The following is a 20,202-nucleotide window of genomic DNA, read 5'->3' on the forward strand; positions in this document are numbered from 1 at the left end:
TTATGCATGAACAGTCATCATTTTTTACCTAAATTATACTTATTAATACCTTTGTGAAGCTTTTATCTGCATGAGATCTGATGGTTTCAGAGTTGACTGCTGTGTATGGAATGGTTGTGTTTGTATGTTTAATGACTATGTAATACAAAGAAATGTGCCAATTAGTTGTAGAGATGGAGTAAAGAATTAGGTTGGATCTCAACAATGTCATCTCGGCTTTTCCCTTGATTCAAGATTCAATATTGTTTAATGTTATTTCTAGTACAGAAGTGTAAAGGAACACAAAATAATTGATACTTTGGATCTGATGCAGCACAAAAAAACACAATAGATAAATTACATAATAATAGGATAGCTTATATGCCCATACAGCGATACTAGGCACAGCAGTTTTCATACATAAGGTGGCTGATAGGAAATGATAAATTAGTGGTGGTGGTGGTATGGAGAGGTGGATTGGTGGGTAAGTTAGATTCAAGACTGTTTAATGTCATTTCCAAGTGTTAAATATGGTTTACTCAGAAGCCTCTGGGTCAGAAGGTTTTAAGATTTTCATATCTTTATTTCTTGGTAACCCAGAAGGCCTTTCAGCTGCACAAATCTATGCTGGATCTCAAAGCATTCCTATTAATCCCAAACCCGTTATTTCTGTGTAAATTCTTCTCCTTCACCCGCGAATCAACTCACAAATATCCTCAAATCAGCTTCCAATAGGAGGAATAATTTACAGTAGCAAATTAACCAAGCAAGCAGCTCATCTTTGGGAAGCTGAGGGAACAGGAGAAACACACACACAAAATGTTGGAGGAACTCAGCAGGTCAGGGAGCATCTGTGGAGGGGATAAATAGTTGATGCTTCAGGCCGAAACTCTTCGCCTACACGGGAAAATTGGGGGCAGAAGTCAGAATAAAAAAGTGGCGGCAGAGAGGAGGTGTGCTGGAGGAGGAGGAGTATTAGATAGCATTTGATTAGTGAGACCAGATGAGGGTGAAAGTGGGAGGGTGGATGGATGAAGTACGAAATTGTGAGGGGATAAATGGAAAGAGCACGGGGCAGAAAAAGGAGAGGAAGTGAACTAAGGGTAACTTTAACAGTTTTTTTTCCTCATTTTGTAATTGTTTTCCCTTGTACTACCTCAATGCACTGTTGAAATGAAATCATCTGTGCTGATGGCATGCAAAACAATGTCTTCTTCATAAGTCAAAATCAATTTATCAATTTAAATCACATCAGATTGTTTGGTCACAGTCCTAATGCCATTTGTGGAAGCTTTCTGTGCACAAATTGGATGTCACTTTCCCCTCATTACAACCGTGACTACACATTAGACATGCTTCATTAATTATACAGTGTTCTGGGACATAGAAATGCCTTTCTTTGTATTGCTCTTTGTGGACAAGCAGTTGGTACCGATGCATTCGTGTGACCACCTGCATTCTTCTGCTACATTCTTCCATTTGTTTCAATCAGGTACAAACCTGATGCAAAAAGGGGGTGATAGGTGTTTCCAACAATGCTAATGATAAATTCCGGACTGGTGCAAAGCTGCCAAGACTGGGGAACGGTAGGGATCGTTGGACAAAACAATAAAGTGAAAACGAATTTCAAGCTACATAGAGTCAAAGAGCAATACAGCTAGAAACAGGTCATTTGGCCCAGTTTGTTCATGCTGACCAAGATGTTTGCCTTGTGTTTGACCCAGATAGTTCCACATATTTACTGTCCAAGTATCTTTTCAAAATAAGAATTAAAATCAAAATCAGAATCAGATTCAAGTTTGATATCATTGGTGTATGTCATGAAATTTGTTAACTTCGCAGCAGCAGTTCAATGCAATACATGATAATATAAAAAAATGTAAATGAATTACAGTTAAGTATATATGTGACAATTAACCATATAATCATATAACAATTAGAGCACTGAAACAGGTCATCTCAGCCCTTCTAGTCCGTGCTGAACACTTACTCTCACCTAGTCCCACCAACCAAACAATTATATTAAAAATGGTGCAAAAAGAGAAATAATAAAAAAGTGAGGTTGTGTTTATGGGTTCAATGTCTATTTAGAAATCGGATGGCAGATCGCTGAGTGTGTGCTTTCAGGCTTTTGTACTGTTTCACAGTACTGTGCAAAAGACTTAGGCACATATACAGTACATAGCTAGGATGCCTAAGATTTTTGCATAGTACCGTGGACATTTTATGTGTTGCACTGTACTGCTGCCACAAAAAAACATATTTCATGACGTATGTGAGTGGCCAAGTAGTTAAGGAGTTGGTCTAGTGATCTAAAGGTCGCTAGTTTGAGTCTCAGCTAAGGCAGCGTGTTGTGTTCTTGAGCAAGGCACTTAACCACACATTGCTCTGCGACAACACCGGTGCCAAGTGGTATCGGCCCTTGCCCTTCCCTTGGACAACATTGGTGGTGTGGAAAGGGGAGACTTGCAGCATGGGCAACTGCCAGTCTCCCATACAACCCTGCCCAGGCCTGTGCCCTGGAAATTTTCCGGCGTAAATCCATGGTCTCTCGAGACTAACAGATGCCTATATGTTAGTGATGATAAACCTGATTCTGATATGGGTTTCTATTGTGGACTCAGAATGGGAAGCGGGCAGGGAGAGGGGAAATCATGGTTGAGGAAAGGGGAAGGGAGAGAGGAGGGAGCGAAAAGCACCAGAGAGACAATCTGTAATGATCAATAAACCAATTGTTTGGAATCAAATGACCTTGTCTGGTGTCTCAGGACTGGGTGTATCTGCATCTGTGCCACCCCCCACCTCTAGCATTCCTTCTCTGCCATCTGACCCACACCCACAGTGCTCTAATCTCACCATTTCCAACATTCTTTGCCCCCACAAGATTTACAAACTCGTTCTCCACCCTCATTGACAAATACAGTACTGTGCAAAGTCTTAGTCACCCCAGCCATATATATGTGCTTAAGACTTTTGCACAGTATTGTATATATTATTATTTTATCTACCTCAGCCACGTCCTTTGGCTATTTGTTCTTGGGTGATGTCAGGGTTACCTTCAGGAAAGGAACTAGAGGCATTTTCATGGGGTGCATTAGACAGACCTGGTAGACAGGGATAACACTCCCCATGTGGAATGAAAGCACATTCATTATCCCTAACACTTGCAGCAGACCAATTCTGCAGAAGCACATGACTAACATGGCTTCTGCTCATAGGCAGCACCAAACCCACTGTGTCCACTGGCTCAGCAGGCGCCCAGTTTTGAGGGGAGCTGAGTAACCACTCAACCATAGCCTGCTCCACTTAAAGCTAGCCCACATTACTTAAAGCTACCCTGCCCTACATATTGTTGGCCTGCCCCACTTCAGATCTGCTTGCCCTACTTAAAGCTAACAAGCCCTACTAAAACAGGTCTGCCCCACTTAATGGTGAGAGCAGGCCCCAGGTTTGTTTTCCAGAGTTGTACTGAAGGCTTTGGTGCAGAGGAGACAGGATGTCCCATTTCTGCAGAAACAAGGCAACCTGGAGCCCGGCACTGCAAATGAAATGGGAGAAGAGAATGATGGTGGTCGAGGTCAGGATCAAGGTCTTCTAGCATTGACCACTGCAAGGGTGGCCAGTAAAGCCAGAAAATGTTTATCCCGTCCATCAGAAAAATTCACCCCATCTGACCCACCTCTCTCACCATGGATGAGACAGTGCTTGGTTTAGCTGAAACAATGGTGATTGAGGCCATCTATGGTCAATGGCAGCACTAAAAACACTCAAAATGAAGGTACCCCCATGGCCTCATCCTACAAATCGGCCTCAGTATCTTGGATGGTTTAAAAATTCCATCTTCTCCAGAACTACTGTACTAGTGCATTTCTACACAGCTATCATAGCGAGTGCACATTCTGGTGTAATTCCTCACATCAGTCTGGTTTGGTGACCCATCTTCTTACAATGTACGAAAACTACAGTGAACTTTCAAGTCAGCAGAAAAGGTCATTGGCTCCAGTCTATTATTACTGCAGGTCTCGTATGTGTCCAGGACAAGGAAGTGGGCAGGAAAAATCATTGTGGACATTACCCAGCCAGCAAATTGCCTTTTGCAAAAGCTCCCCTCTGGAAATCACTGTAGGGCTATTAAAACAAAACTTCACGCCATCTTAGAAGTTTCTTCCCCAAGGCAGTGAATCTGATCAACCATTCTAGTCACCCCACCCTGACCCCATTCTATCTGTTATCGCTCGTCACTGTACTGAAACACTTTAAACCTCTGCTTACATTAGAAATGCATGAAAGGATTTATTTATTTAGGTACAATTTCTTCCATATCTCTCCTTAACCCTCTAATTTTATTAACATATTTTTCTTTTTTATACACCGTGTAATTCTTCATTCTTTATAATCATTGAATGTTGTTTTTTGTTGCATGATGCTCTCTGACTAATACACAATACAGCAAATTTGTAATGCATGTAAATGAATCTGGTGAATAAAATTGATCCATGATTCTTGATACTTGATTCTGCCAACATTTCAGTTCCTCTCCACTCCTTTCATTCTAACCCCTCTCTACCAGAAATCCAAAATCACAAACCAGGTCAGTTGATGATCAGCGATGAAGAAACACGTGACACTGAGAAGAGGTTGTCATTCGAATTGCCACTTGAGGCTGTCAGCTTAGTTACTGAAACAATGCATAATTTGGACCTAACTGAGAGACACGTGCTGAGTCACCAAGTATTAAATACCTGTAGCCAAGACAGAGCTTAAGAGCAAAAGAGAGGTAGCACAGGTGGCAACCTTCTGAAGGCATTGAATTGGGGGCAGTCTAGGGAAGAAGACCCAGATGTACTGTATATGCACAGTTGGGACATAGGCAGACCTACCAAATATTGGAAATCTGTCTTATGCACCAATGTCAAGAGCCTAAAGATCAGTGGATATTCTTTGTCATTCTTTGTAATAGAATGGGAGCATCAGAAGCTTTGCTGGGACCCCCTCCCCACTAACCATACATAGTGTACTTTACGTGACTAAACAGTCACTGTCTGTGGTACCCATATGGTGTCATGTGTGTCATCAGTGGCACCCTGCAGCATGGGAAATCCATCACTCATCACAAAGCCTTATGTCATCTCGCCTACTGGTCTCTGACCGGTAAAAATGTAACATATTCTCTTTCATCTGGATTACATTGCAGAAGGTGCCAACGGCAAGACAGTGTTAATTGTTCTTCTTCAATTCGAGATGTAGGCCAATGCATAAATATTCATGATATGAGACCTTGATAGTCTTTGCTGCTCTAGTTGCAAGACAGTAACTGTGGCTGGACCAGGTGTATACGTTTCAGTACGGTCGTCCTTACTAAGCTACAGACTTGCACATTCGTCTCATAGAGATCCAGTAAGGAAATTATTACCTGAAAGCACTGAATTAACATTTCAGCCCATCTCCCCCCTCCTCACAGCCCATTCCTCATCATTAACTCAAGAACCTCTCAGTTATATGTTCTATATTCGATATTCTATATGTTATGCTCAAACCCAAGCGAACCACGGACTACTGGAGTCTGTAACATCCCTCATCATTTTTCTACATGATTCTCTGTGGACAGCAACAACCTTAAAAAACTTCAGACAACAAGACATTGAAGGATTGCATGAAAATCCCATTGAACTCAACCTACAAGCCTGGAGATAACCACTGACCCCTTGAAATAGCTGAGGTTGAAGAAGAAGGGTGTCCAGGATTCTTGCCCACCAGAATATGTGGATCCCGTATCATCCTCTACAGTCACCTGAGGACCTACCAATAGACAAACCTCTGGAGAACATCATACTCGACTTAAATGATTTTACTACTACTCCCATGTAAGGAAACAGACACACATTAACTTTTGGACCATATAATATTTTGCTATAGAGTAAAATTACAGGGAAATTTGCAAAGATTGAAAACTTCTCCCAAAAACAGATGGTTAAATGTCAGAAATACTGCTTGCCAGAGCAAATTGTGACTGAGGCTAGATTACCTGTTCAGCCCACCATTGAGAGTTTGGCAGGACAGCTTTGAAATTAACCTGCACAACTATGCCCATGCCTCACCAAGGATGGCCTGGGTCCAGAGAAGAACAATGAGAAAGACTCCCAAGCTCAAAGTATTGAGACATGAACATGGACTTCACAGGCTTTCAGCTGATGCAAGGAAATTTGATTCTGATTCTTCTTAAAGGGAATTATTGAGCTCAAGGCGTTGGGGATGGGTAGAAGAGAAAGGTCCTGATTAAGAGTCTCAAGCCTAATTGTTATTTTCTTTGCAGCTTAGCAATATAATTACCTTCTTGTATTTTATATAACTATTTATATATGTGTAACTGTTCAATGTGTTCTTAGTGGTCACAGTTTGTATATGCAATTGTTCTGTGTGTTTCCCTGTGTTTCTTTGTAACATTCTAGAAAGTTCTGGAAACTTCTCTTGGTATTGCATTACTTCAGTAGGGAGTATCCAATTGGTTAACTCTCAAATACAAAATGATCGTGAAACAATAAGCTTTACGTCTTTTTCCAGTTTCCAAAAGAACCTTGCAGCAAAAATATCAGAATCCAACAGCTGGCAGCATCGACTGTTTATTCCTCTCTATTAATGCTGCCTGACTTGTTGAGTTCCTTCAGCATTTTGTGTGTGTTGTGGGTGAACTGTATTGCATCAATTGCAACAATGTGACTGATGCCCTATCAATAACTCTCGGAGACGGGAGGCGAACGATAGGTTTTTATTAGCTGCAAGAGACCACGATTAGCGGCAAGAGACCACCACACAACATCCTGGAGACTGAGGGAGGAGCAGTGCCTCCAATCGCCTTTATACAGGGGTCTGTGGGAGGAGCCACAGGAGCAGTCAGCAGAGGGGCATGTCCAGACAGGTATATGTAGTTCACCACAGTGACGAGTGTGCATGCAGCCGATTGACGCGTGGTAAATTGAATGGGCCTGCCACACAACATGGTTACCCAACATGACTCAGTAAAAACATTTAATCCTACTGGACCGCCGTCGTTTTTGCTCCATACATACATAACAGTGGGTAGGAGAGAGAGCATTTAAACTGAGAAAAGCAGAGGGAGAGGTGGGTTGGCAAATTAAACTGACCTGATAACAAAAGGGATCCACAGAAAATTCTCCCGAGTTAATGTAATGTGCATACAAGGACCAAAGTATAGAGCATTAAAAGGAAGACATTTACATTCAATTCAGAACAGAGTAGATATGGGAAGAAGTAGGGAGTAAAGCAGAAGGAGCAAGTAATTATAAGTAGACTGAGAATTGGGCACAGCAACCTGAATGGTACTCTGGCCACCATGAATAAACATCCAACAGGTTTTTGTGATCTATGTCAGGAGACTGAAACAGTAGAGCATATCCTTATTTCATGCAGAAAATCTGCACAGGAAAGACAACAAACGCTACACCAATTACGCAAAATAGGACTGGTAGAGAACAGTGTTAAAGGTTTATTGGAATGTGGGGAGAGTGATCAGGGGAGGAAATGGTTATTTAGTTTTTTAAGGGCAACGGGACTGGAAAGACGACTTTCGGCAGTCGAGTGAATGGACAATGAGGGACAGTAAATCCTGAAGATGGCAGTAATGCAACAGTGTGGATGCCAACTGCCGTAAAAACTCAAGGAAGAAGAAGAAGACCAAAGTATAACAGCAGGATCGATGCACCATAGAAAGCATTCTGTGTAGATGCCAAATGCCTTGGTATGGCAACTGCTATGCATGTGACCTCAAGAAATTGCAGAGAATTGTGGACACAGCTCAGCACATCGCAGGAAGCAGCCTCCCTTCATGGAATCTTCTCACTGCCTCGGTACAGCAGCCAGCATGATCAAAAACCCCACCCACCCCAGACATTCTCTCTTCTCCTCTCTCCCATCACGCTGAAGATACAAAAGCCTGGTAACTCATACCACCAGGCTCCAGGACAGCTCCTATCCCACTGTTATTAACTTCTTCTATGAGAAGACCTCACAATCAGCCTCATTATATTCTTTCATATAGCTTTTCGATAGCTTTTACACTTCGTTCTGCATTGTTATTGCTTTACTTTATGCTTGCTCAATGCACTGTATAATCATTTGACCTGCATCAGTCATATACAAGAAAAGCTTTTAACAGTATTTTCGTACATGTGACACTAATACCAATACCAAGATTCCTGGTTAAACCTAACTAATTTGAGAACCAGGTCAGCTGCTGAGGAATTACTGAGGAATCTCTGACAGAGGACTCGTGAAAAAATTAATGATTCTAACACATTCCTCCTTTTGCTTTTAACGGGAGCTCAGATGTAGAAGGTTAAGTACATAGCAGAAACCCAATGTATACTAGGCTGAATACATATCATAGATTCTTATGCTTCAGGAGGCTGTTCAGCCCCTTTTTCCCAGGTCATCACTTTAAAGGAGCGATCCAATCAGTCCTTATCCATGATTCTGTTCCAGCCCTAAATTTCTGAAGGGAAGTTTGGATTGGTACATGGATGGGACTAGGCTTGGACTAGATAGGCTGAATGGCCTGTTTCTGTGCTGTGCTACTTTATGATTCTTTGACATTTTGATGAATATGTGAATTTAAAATGCTGGAGGAATTCAGCAGGTCAGGCAGCATCTATGGAATGGAATAAGTTGTTGACTCTTTTCTTCGCTCCATAGATTCTGCCTGACATCCAACAGCATTTTGTATGGGTTTCCCTGGACTTATGGCACCTACAGGATCTTCTTATTCTGGCTTTTTTCCTTTTTCTTTCCAGTCCTGATGAAGCGTCTCAGCCTGAAACGTTGACTGTTTATTCATCTCCATACATGCAACCTGATCTGCTGAGTTCCTCCAGTACTTTATCTGTGTTAATCTGCAGAATTTCTTTTGTTTATGCTATCCTCTAGTGCTTTGCGTGTTACCCTGCCACACTCTCCGTTTCCAGAGTCCCTTCACAAGAGCCACTACAGTGTGATGGGACAATCAAAAGGTGCCCTTTAGTACATAGGAGAACACAAACCTGATCTGCCGGTGCTGCAGCCTCTGAACCTCCTCTCCGATCCTGTTCAGGGACGGCGAGCGACTGCGCGAGCCATGGGTTCCACTGCCGCTTTTCACAGTGCCATTGGGATTGTTCTGCATCTGTTGCAGGAGTTGTGGGGAAAGGCTTCGGTGCGGCGTGGCGGATTGGTTGCCGGTCCACTCTGGGATGTCGTTGACGTTCAGGTTGTTGTCACTGTTGGAGCGCAGCAGGACCCGCGGTGCGGAGAGCGTACTCTGAGGTCCTCGTCGCCGGTTCGAGTACGTTGGTGCCTCTCGAAATGGCACTGTATGGAGAAACAACAGAAATTATTATAGGGTTATAAGTCAAACTAATTGCTTTACCCTGTTGTACACCCTACACCCAGTGTGCAAAAATCACCAGAACGTTGCAGCAAAACGCAGTCTGCTGGGGGGATTCAGCAGGTCAAGCAGTATCTGTAGTGGGAAGGGAACTGTCAATGATTTGGACCAAAATATCGTCATTCCCTTTCCTTTCCAAGATACTGCTTGACCAATGAGTTCCTCCAGCAGACTGTTTGTTGCTCCAGATTCCACAATCTGCAGTCTCCTGAGTCTCCACCTAAATTTTGACTTTGACAGCTTGTCAACCTGGTAAATAATCTCCCAAATTTGAGATAAACTGTATCATAAATGCTGAAAGTCCAAAGCAGAATTAAAAGCTGAAGAATGACATAAACGATGCTGAAAATCCAGAGCACCACTCACAAAATGCTGGAGGAACTCAGCAGGTCAGGTAGCATCAATGAAAAGGAATAAACAGTTGATGTTTTGGGCTGAAATTCCTTCTTCTTCGATCCATTTCCTCCCAACTTCTTACTTCATCCTGTCTCCCCAACCCACTCACTTTACTCTTCAAACACGAGGAAATCTGCAGATGCTGGAAATTCAAGCAACACACACAAGATGCTGGTGGAACGCAGCAGGCCAGGCAGCATCTACAGGGAGAAGCGCTGTCGACATTTCAGGCTGAGACATTGACAGTGCTTCGCACTTTACTCTTCATAACATTTCACCTATCACCAGCCAGCTTGCACTCCTTCCTCCTGCCCCCACCATGTTATTCCAGATTCTTCCTCCTTCCTTCCCAATCCAAATGAAAGGTTTCAGCCTGAAACATCCAACGGTTTATTCCGCTGACCTCCAGCATTTTGTGTGTGTTGCTTTGGAATTCTAGCAACTGCAGAGTCTCTTGTATCAGAGCTATGACCTTCCTGGATCGAGCCCAGGGTGACTCTAGTAATTTATGAAAATTACTGAGGCTTCAGGGACTTCAAAGGGAACTGGAATATATGACCTCAGATCAGGATAATCCAACCCATATCCGATCTGAAGCCTGCAATTCTCAGGTTGGGAGTCTGCAGCTAGATGGTGTGCAGATGAATCATGTTTTAGGTCATCATCATCTTCAAAGAGGCCAAACCCTTGGCTTTCTTGGTCTATTCCTTTAGGAAAATCATGGTATGGATACAGCTGACTGTGCCAATCTATGCAACTGCCCTTTGAATAGTTCTCCTTATGCACTGTTGCACATTGATAAATTGTCCAAAGTATTGTGTACCCAAGCACTATCCAGTCACTGTGGGGTTTCAGGCATTTTCTTTTTCATTCCCCCTCTCTTTCATTTTCCCCTCTTTACACAAGTCATAGACTTCGTCTAAGCCTGAACGCTTACTCAGTGCTATAATATGGGCAGACACTAATGCCTTGGTTAGCTAATATTAATGTCTCCCACCTGCTTCTCCCAGTACATCAGACTTAGTTCCAATGTCCTCTGGCTGGAAATGGGCAACAATTGTGGGAGATTGAAATGTGCATTTGTAATCTACAAACTGGGTGACGTATTGTGCATGAGAAATTAGTCAAGAAAATTGCCTCTTTAACGATCCCATATATTAATTGTTGAGGATGATTCTGTTGTTGTCAGGCTTGTTCCTGCAGGTACCTCCCAATCGCCACCTAGCTAATAGGATTCACCTGCCACACATTCCAGACTATTCACTTACAACCTATTTAACCCCAGTTCTCATTCACAGTCCTTGTTCACTCATCAAACAACCAGGCCTTAACTAGCTGACTGTTGTTTTTAGTTTCTATTCTCTCTTGGTTTGTGGCCCCTTTCGGCTTGTTATTTTGCAGTCTACTGTTAAAGTTATCAGTTACTGCTGAATTGTCTCAGCTGCTCTGCTTTTGGGTCAAGCCTCCTCCACGTTTCCTGACAGTTCTGGGAAAATGGCCATGCCATCTTCTCGCAGATACCATCAGGCAGTTCATGCAGAAGTGTGACTTCTTACCCTACTAGCTTCAAGCACAGTTACTTTCCTTCTTTGGTTCTTAAACCATCCTGCGCAACCCCAATCACTACTTCATTATAGTAACATTATGATTTGCCATGGCAACTAAACTTTGACAATCTTCTATAGGTGTGTAGTGAAAAGTGGCTGCATCACTGCCTGATATGAAGACACAAAATGGAAAATCCTACAAAAAGTAATGGCTATGGTCTAGTCCATCATGGGTAAAGCTCTCCCTACTATTGGGCATATCTACACAAAACATTATTGCAGGAAGGCAGCATCCATTATCATGGACCCCCACCACCCAGAACATGCATTCTTCTTGCTGCTGCCGTTTGGAAGAAGGTACAGGAGCCTCAGGACTCACACCACCAGGTTCAAGAACAGTTACTACCATTCAACCATCAGGCTCTTGAACCAAAGGGGATGACTTCACTCAACTTCACTTGCCCCATCAGTGAAATGTTCCCAAAATCTATGGACGCACTTTCAAGGATCCTTCATCTCAAGATTTCGATATTTATTGTTTAGATAGATAGATAGATATTTTACTGATCCCAAAGGAAATTACAGTGCTACAGTAGCATTACAAGTGTACAGATATACAAATACCAGAAGAGAAGTAAGAAAAAAAAAGTTACCACCAACAGTCTAACAGGAAGTGGGGTGGGGGATCATCATTTCCTCAGCTATAGGTTGACTCATTACAGAGCCTAATGGCCGAGGATAAGAATGACTTCATATAGTGCTTTTTGGAGCAGCACAGTTGTCTTTGTCTATTATTAAAAGAGCTCCTCTGTTCAGCCAAGGTGGCATGCAGAGGGTGAGAAATATTTTCCAGAAAAACCAGGATTTTCCATAGAGTCCTTTGTTCTACCACAGCCTCCAGTGTGTCCAATTTGACTCCTATAACAGAGCCAGCCTTTCTAATCAGTTTACTGAGCCTGTTGGCATCACCCATCTTGATGCCATTGCCCCAGTACACCACCACATAGAGGACCATACTGGTGACAACAGACTGGTAGAACATGTGAAGGAGAGAACTGCATACTCCAAAGAACCTCAGCCTCCTCAGGAAGTAGAGGCAGCTCAGGCCCTTCTTGTACACAGCCTCTGTGTTGGTGCTCCACTCAAGTCTGTCATCCAGGTGCACTGGCAGGTACTTGTAGGTCCTTCACCATCAACAGCAACAGGGAGCAGTGCAGGCTTAGTCTTCCGAAAGTCCATCACAATTTCCTTTGCCTTACTATTGTTGAGCTGCAGGTGATTCAGCTTGCACCATTTGACAAAGTCCTTCACCAGGGCCCTGTATGCATCCTCCCGTCCTCCTTTATACATCCAACTATTGTTGAGTCATCAGAAAATTTCTGGAGAAGACATGAGTCAATGTTGTATTAAAGTCCAAGGTCTACAGGGTATTTATTATTATTATTTCCTTCTTTTTATACTTGCACAGTTTATTGCCTTTCGCACACTAGTTGAACATCCGAGTTGGTGCTGTCTTTCATTGATTCTGTTATGATTATTATTCTCTGGATTTATTAAGTATGTCTGCAAGAAAATGAACATTAAAGTTGTATATAGTGCCATATATGCACTTGGATAATAAATTTACTTTAAACTACAAAGGACCTCTTTTGTTCTAGATTTGTTCTTTCATAGTTCTGTATGTTTAAATTACATTTTGTTTGTGAATGTTGTGTATCTGATGCCTGTGATGCTGCTGGAAGTGAGTTTTTCATTGAACCAGTGCACATATCCTTGTGACAAAAGACTACCGCCATACTTCATCCAACAACTGGGGCTAATGCAAGAACACCAGTAAGGGAAATGCTGTTCTCATTGTGGTGTCAAGTATTGCTATCAAGAGCACCAATGGAGCAATGCTTCAAAACTTCCATCACTGTCCCTATGCCTAAAAAGACCAAGTCTGAACATGCCTGAACGTCTGGCATCTTGTTGCACTCACCTCAATAATAAGCGAATGCTTTAAGAGGCTGGTCAAGGACTACATCTGCAGCATGCCACCACCCACACTTGACCCCCTATGATTCACTATTGACACAACTGATTGACAGATGACGCAATAGCCACAGCTCTACACATCATCCTTACACACCTGAAGAAGAGGGATGCTCATGTGAGAATGCTGTTCTTGGACTACAGTTCAGCGTTCAACACCATAATTCCCTCCAGGCTTGACAAGAAGCTCACAGACCTCGGTCTTCACCCTGCCTTGTGTAGCTGGAACCTGGACTTCCTGTCAGATTGCCCGCAGGTGGAAAGAGTGGGCTCCCTCACCTCTGACCCTTAACACAGGTGCCCCTCAGGGCTGTGTACTAAGCCCCCTCCTTTACTCTCTGTATACCCATGACTGTGTCGCCACCCACAGCTCCAATCTGCTAATTAAATTTGCTAACAACATTACATTGATTGGCCTAATCTCAAATAATAACGAGGTAGCCTGCTGAGAAGAAGTCATCACCCTGACACAGTGGTGTCAAGGAAACAACTTCTCCCTCAATGTCGCAAAAACAAAGCAGCTGGTTGTGGATTACAGGAGGAACTGAGACAGGCTCACTCTCAATGACGTTAATGCATCTGGGGTTGACAGGGTGAACAGCTTCAATTTCCTCAGTATACACATAAATGAAGATCTCACTTAGTCTGTACATACTGGCTGTGTGGTGAAAAAAGCACAACAGCACCTCTTTCACCTCAGACAGTTGAAAAGGTTCGGCATGAGTCCCAAATTTTAAGGACTTTCTACAGAGGCACAATTGAGAGCATCCTGACTGACTGTATCACTGCCTGGTACTGCACTTCCCTCAATCGCAGCAGGGCTCAGCAGAGAGTGGTGCGGACAGCCCAGCGCATCTTTGGATGGGAAGTTCCCAATACTCGGGACATTTACAGTAACAGATGCATAAAAAGAGCCCAAAGGATCTTCAGGGACCCGAGTCACCCCAACCACAAAATGTTCTAGCTGTTACATTCCACAAAACGGTACCTCAGCATAAAAGCCAGGACCAAAAGGCTGTGGGACCACTTCTTCCACAGACCATCAGACTGATTAATTCACACTGAGCAATTGTATTGCTAAGCTATATTGGCTGATCTGTTGTATATCTCACTGTACGTACTATTTATTACAAATTATTATAATTTGTACATTGCACATTCAGATGGAGAGGTAACGTAAAGATTTTTTACTCCTCATGTATGTGAAGGATGTTAGAAATAAAGTCAATTCATTCAATTCATTCATTCATCTGGCCTGTTGGCTGGTTGGTAGCTCCTAAGGAAGCATTAATTCCATCTCCCTCCTAATTTCCCTGTGCCTCGGCAACTTATTCTCTTTCACAAACTCACTAACTCAGTTTAATTATTTTTGATATTAACCACAAACTAAGGGGCAATTTTAAGGGGTCAACAAAAATCTGTTGGATGTTGGAGGAAACTAGAGCACCTGGAAAGACCACACATTTGTGGAGGAAACGTGAAACCTCATTACAGATAGCATAGAAGGTCAGCATCAAACCCGGACTGCAGTACTATGATCTACCAACAATAATGCTCTACGTAGAAAACTCTTCCTTGGAATAACCTCGCCAATGCCATACAATGTTAAGTATCTCTTTACATTAGAAAAAGAAAAGGTGATCAGGAACAGAGAAAAAAATGAGGTTAAGTCAACTACGATAAAAATAATGTATAAAACAAGTACTCGATCTATCAAAGATGATTCCAAGTTCTCAGATGCCACCTGAGTCAAATGTTGATAGGTCTTGATTAGTCAGGGCATCAAAGGTTACAGGAAGAAGGCAGGAGAATGGAATTCAGGGGGAAAATAAATCAGCCAGAATTGAATGGTTAAGCAGATAAATTCTGCTCCTATGCCTCTTGATCTTATGAAATGCAAAGTGTTACCAGCAGTTTCAGATCTATAGCTTCTGCAGGCTTTTGATTTTCTCAATTTTAAGTCCCTTCATTGTATTATATCTTGTAATAGACGTCCAGTTTTGACCTACTGTACAGCATTAAGACATGGCCTACTGTCGATCTAGGCCAAGTAAGAAGGTCAAAATGTGTATCCTGATCTGCTGTGAGATGCTGCTGGATAAACACCAGCAGAGGGTATTGCATTTTGCATCATTACCAACCTACGCAAGAAAGAAAAAACAAAAATAATCTACTGTCAAACTCCAAGAATCAAATGGTCAAGAATGGAATAAGGAACCAAATCATAGAATCCTGACAAGCATTTACGGACTGGGGTGCATGATGCACCATCAATAACTCTTGGAGACGTGAGGCGAGATAGGCTTTTATTAGCTGGAAGAAAGCACTGTCAGCAGCAAGAGACCATCACACTACATCCTGGAGACTGAGGGAGGAGCAGTGCCTCCAATCGCCTTTATACAGGGGTCTGTGGGAGGAGCCACAGGAGCAGTCAGCAGAGGGGCGTGTCCAGACAGGTATATGTAGTTCACCACATTGCACCTTCTGTAACATGCACTTAATTGGCCAAAATCAGATCCAGAAACACTCATTTGCTCCAGTTTGTCACTTCCCTTGTCTTGCAGCGCTTAATCCAAAAGCTACTCTTATGGGGTGAACTTTGTACCATGCACCTGCTGGGTAAGCTAGCACCCTTCTTACTGAACCTGCCTACATCCAGGTGAACACAAGCCAGTTCCCAGTTGATTGAAAGGCTGCTTAGTTATTAAAATTCCTAATTGTGAGTTAATTGCACTTTGAATCGCACTGTTATGCAATACTTCTGAGTGGCCCAATGGAAACTGCCTTGTCTTAATAACTTCAAACGGTATAATTTAAACCTTCTCATTATCTTCAAATCCCTTTGTGGACTTGCCTTATCTCTGTAACCTCTTCCAATTCAATAAACTTCAGATCTTTGAATATCTCCAATTTCAGCCATGGTTCCCTGCTTGCTTTGCCCTGCCCATGGGAACTGATTGTGAGATCATTAGTAACCAGCTCGGTTCCCCTTCCTGCTAAGCTTGGCCAATAAGAATAGCTTTTGGATGAAGTGCTGCAAGAAGAGAGTAGCGAGAAACTGGAGCAAATGGGTTTGCCTGGCTCGGATCCACTTTGGCCCAGTGAGTGTGTGAGTGAGTGAGTAAGTGAGCAGGAGAGAGAAAGAATTGAGTCATTCCCCATGATAAGTTGCAAGAAGAAACAGTGTAACCAGCTGAGAAGCTTCACTACACCCATGAAGAATTGAGGGCCCTCTTTCATCCCTGAAGACATTCCTTAAAACTGTACTCATGACCAAGCATTTGTTCTATTAGTATTTTTGATTTTGATTGATGAATCTCCCATCAATGTATTCAATTTATACTACAATAAAGGTGCGATATAAATGTGCATTCTTATTGTTGCAGGTTCTCGTGTGAACGGTATCCAGCAATCATACAATCAAATCCGAAATTAGAGAGCCACCTCTCTCTTCATAATTAAGGAGAGCATTGTTTTTGAAAGGATTTGTTGGGAAACCAATATATTTTTGTTCCACTATAACCACATAGAATGCCATATGTGGGAACAAATTTCATTTCCTAAAGCTGGCTGTCAACTCACTAAAGGCAGCGTTAAAATCCAGACCGGAAATGGATTAACCTCTGATGAGAAGCACTCATGAATTTTCGATAATTGAGATCAACCAAAATACTAGAATGGGCTTTTCAATTGAACTTGATGCATTCCACAGCATTTAACACATCTGATTCAATGTATTTGGTGCATTTCTGCCTGAACTTGTTGAATGAATCTTTAAAATATGCAAAACATGAAGTTTAGTATTTGAATTTTCTTTCCAATAAAAAAGGTACTTATCAAAATGAAAGAGTGGGCACAACAATGAAATTGCCCAGTGGCCTAAACCTCAGTCATTGTGTGTAGTTTTTCATTGATTCTATTGTACTTCTTTGTCCTACTGTGAATGCCTACAAGTTAATGAATCTCAGGGTAGTATATGGCGACATATACGTACTTTGATCATAAATTTACTTTGAACTTAGAATTTCAACAATAGATTCAGTGAGATGTCATTCTAAATCACAATCTGGTTGTCCACACAAACCTAAGTTCCACTGCCCCTGAAGTCAATCTTACTCCGGGAGCCTTCCAGAAAATGGCCGATTCCTTAAATCTCTTCAGGGAGAACCAGTGAAGGCCTTGCTCATCGCAGATTTGGGTCAGAAGAGACCAGGTCAATTGATTCTCCACTGAACTTACAGGTAAGTACAAACGTTTGTAAATTGGCAGTTGGGATGTAATCCGCATAGAACCTGTTGTGACAGATCTCATTCAAAATCCACATTTGTTCAATTTCCCTGCTTGCCATGGTGATAAGGCTCAATTTTCCGGTTTGCTATCGAAGAGCTCTTTCCACACCTCACGCTGACTTCCGTCTTCCTGTCTCTGTAATGCGTGGGAATCAGGTATGTGGGTGTTGCGCCTTCTTTTACTTCCATTAATCCACATGTTCAGTGACAAGAGGAGTTTTGCCAGTAATAATCTTCCGGGATCAACATTCTGCATTATTGATCAACCCTTGCTTCTCGTTAAATATTGGGATCAGCACACTCAGATCCAGATTTGCACATAACATCCCTCAGCATCCCTCCCTAAATTCTCCAATCCATTATATTCATCAATTATACCCAAAATCAACTTGTAATTATTAATATTTTGTCTAAATTTAGAATGCCACATATTTTAAGGCGAACACTTCAGCATCTTGTTAAACAGTCATATTTTACTACTAACATCAGATACAGATTGAGAAGGCTAAATTTAACCATTCTGATGAATTACAATGAATGAACTGAGTACAGGCTTGCCAAAAACATTACATGGCTGTATTCAAGCATATAACATCCCTGTTTCACTGGTTAGTAACTGTTATTGCCCAGCAGGTGCACAAATAATAAACCATATTGTTCCCAGCTAATTGTCGTAGTTACAGTATCATTTAATCTGCCCGGATAGTCGCAGTTTGCACAGTTGCATGTTATCGATCACAATAAGTGACAGTTCAAGAAGTAGCCTCTCTCCCCACCACAACACCACCCCCCCCCCCCCCACCGCCACTTCATCTGCTTATTATCAATCAGGTACTCAGAAGCAAATTCAGCAATGTAGAGAGTTTTGTGACAGAGTGCAAGTACGCTGTGCTCAATTAACTCAGTGGACATGATCCGACTGAACTGAACATTGATCAAATATTGAGATAGTTATAAAACGGAGCATTAAGAAGTTATGTCAGAATCCAACTTCAGTTAAAATCTGAGCCGCATACCATCACAATTCTAATTCCTTTATTTTCACCAGAATATTCCTTTTGGCATCATTTTCTTACCTTCAATTTTCAAGGCATTCAATAAAGACTTCATATTTCCCCACTTATAGCTCTCCACTAGCCAGTTCCAATGTGTTTCAGTTGCCAGAACCCTAAAAATAGCAGCAGCTTCCTGGGCACTGAGTGATTGCAAATATATCTGGGCATGCAATATCCAAAAGAAGTCTGGTGACAAAGCCCACCCCACATTCTGTCTGTCAGCTGAGAACCGCCTGTGCGTAGACTGGAGCTGCTCGGAGCCTTGCTGGGTTTCAGAGTATTAGTCATGTGAAAGACAGCGCTCTCTTTATACGCTGTATTGCATTAAGCACTGAATTGGTGAACAAGCACAAACAAATAGGTCAAAACAGCAATCTATAGAATAACTCACCCTTTTTGTGCATGTATCCTTATTAATGAAAATTTTTTTTTACATCACAGGAACTAAGGGAAGCTCTAATAAGATTACCAATTAATCCAGTAGTTCACAGAATCTTTTAGATAAAAAAATTAATTTTTAAAGAAATTCATCTGTTGATAAAGAAATTATTTCTATAATTTCCCTGCTGGACTAGTTGACCAATTCACAATATACGATCATTAGTGTTCAAATAATTAACCCAGGCAATTAAACCATTTCTTTCTGAGCATCTGAGGATTTTTTCTCTCCTCCAGCACTCCCTTAAATGGGTATCTCAAACGTTTTAAACTTCTATTGTGTGTGTTTAAATTCACATGATTAATATTCAACAGTATAGAGGGTGAATACAAAGCACCATTGTCGATACCAGCATCACAGAGAAGTTTCACAAATAAAATTATAAAATTCTCCCCGAAGCTCTGAAATTTTGACAGCAAGGTATAATAGGCACATTTTCGAGACTTGCGGGTAGTTTTCCTTAAACTTATGCTACCTAAACAGAGTTGCAAGATATATTTTTACAATGCCTATCTCAAAAACAGCTACAAATTAAATAGAATACTGTTGCACGTATTCCAAGTATTTGCTGAGTTCTGACAGAAACCTTTGCAAAGCATCTGTTGCAATTCAGAGTTGCTCACTATCAATGGAAACAGAATCACATTCCCCTCATCACCAAGATGTCATGGCTTCTGCAGTGGGATGTGCGTCATCTAAATGCAGCCGCATTTTTTGCGTCGGATAACTTATTAAAGAGATACTGTTGTTATCCCAGCAGTCTTAAGCTGCAAAGATAGCAGGAGGTGTCTACACTCAGTGACCATTTTTATTATGTACACCTGCATACCTGCTCACTATTGCAAATATCTAATCAGGCAATCATAAAGCAGCAATTCAATTCATAAAAGCTTGCAGACATGGTCAAAATGTTCAGTTGTTGTTGAGACTAAAGTCAGAATGGGGAAAAAAGTGATCTAAGTGACTTTGACTGCGGAATAATTGTTGGTGCCAGACAGGGTGTTTTGAATATCTCAGAAACTGCTGA

The 20,202-nt window shown here is 41.9% G+C and overlaps 1 protein-coding gene across 3 annotated transcripts in view; it reads right to left on the reverse strand.

Moving 5' to 3' along the window:
• The window catches only part of shank2b (SH3 and multiple ankyrin repeat domains 2b), a 1,185,964-nt gene that overhangs the window by 660,231 nt on the left and 505,531 nt on the right, over positions 1-20,202 (reverse strand). For all 3 annotated transcript variants that reach the window (XM_073049802.1, XM_073049805.1, XM_073049804.1), the window contains one exon: positions 9,033-9,339. In XM_073049802.1, coding sequence (XP_072905903.1) covers positions 9,033-9,339 — 307 coding nt within the window. The remainder of the gene's footprint in view (positions 1-9,032; positions 9,340-20,202) is intronic.

Source organism: Hemitrygon akajei, chromosome 6 (genome assembly GCF_048418815.1).
Source record: "Hemitrygon akajei chromosome 6, sHemAka1.3, whole genome shotgun sequence".
Taxonomy (NCBI): domain Eukaryota; kingdom Metazoa; phylum Chordata; class Chondrichthyes; order Myliobatiformes; family Dasyatidae; genus Hemitrygon; species Hemitrygon akajei.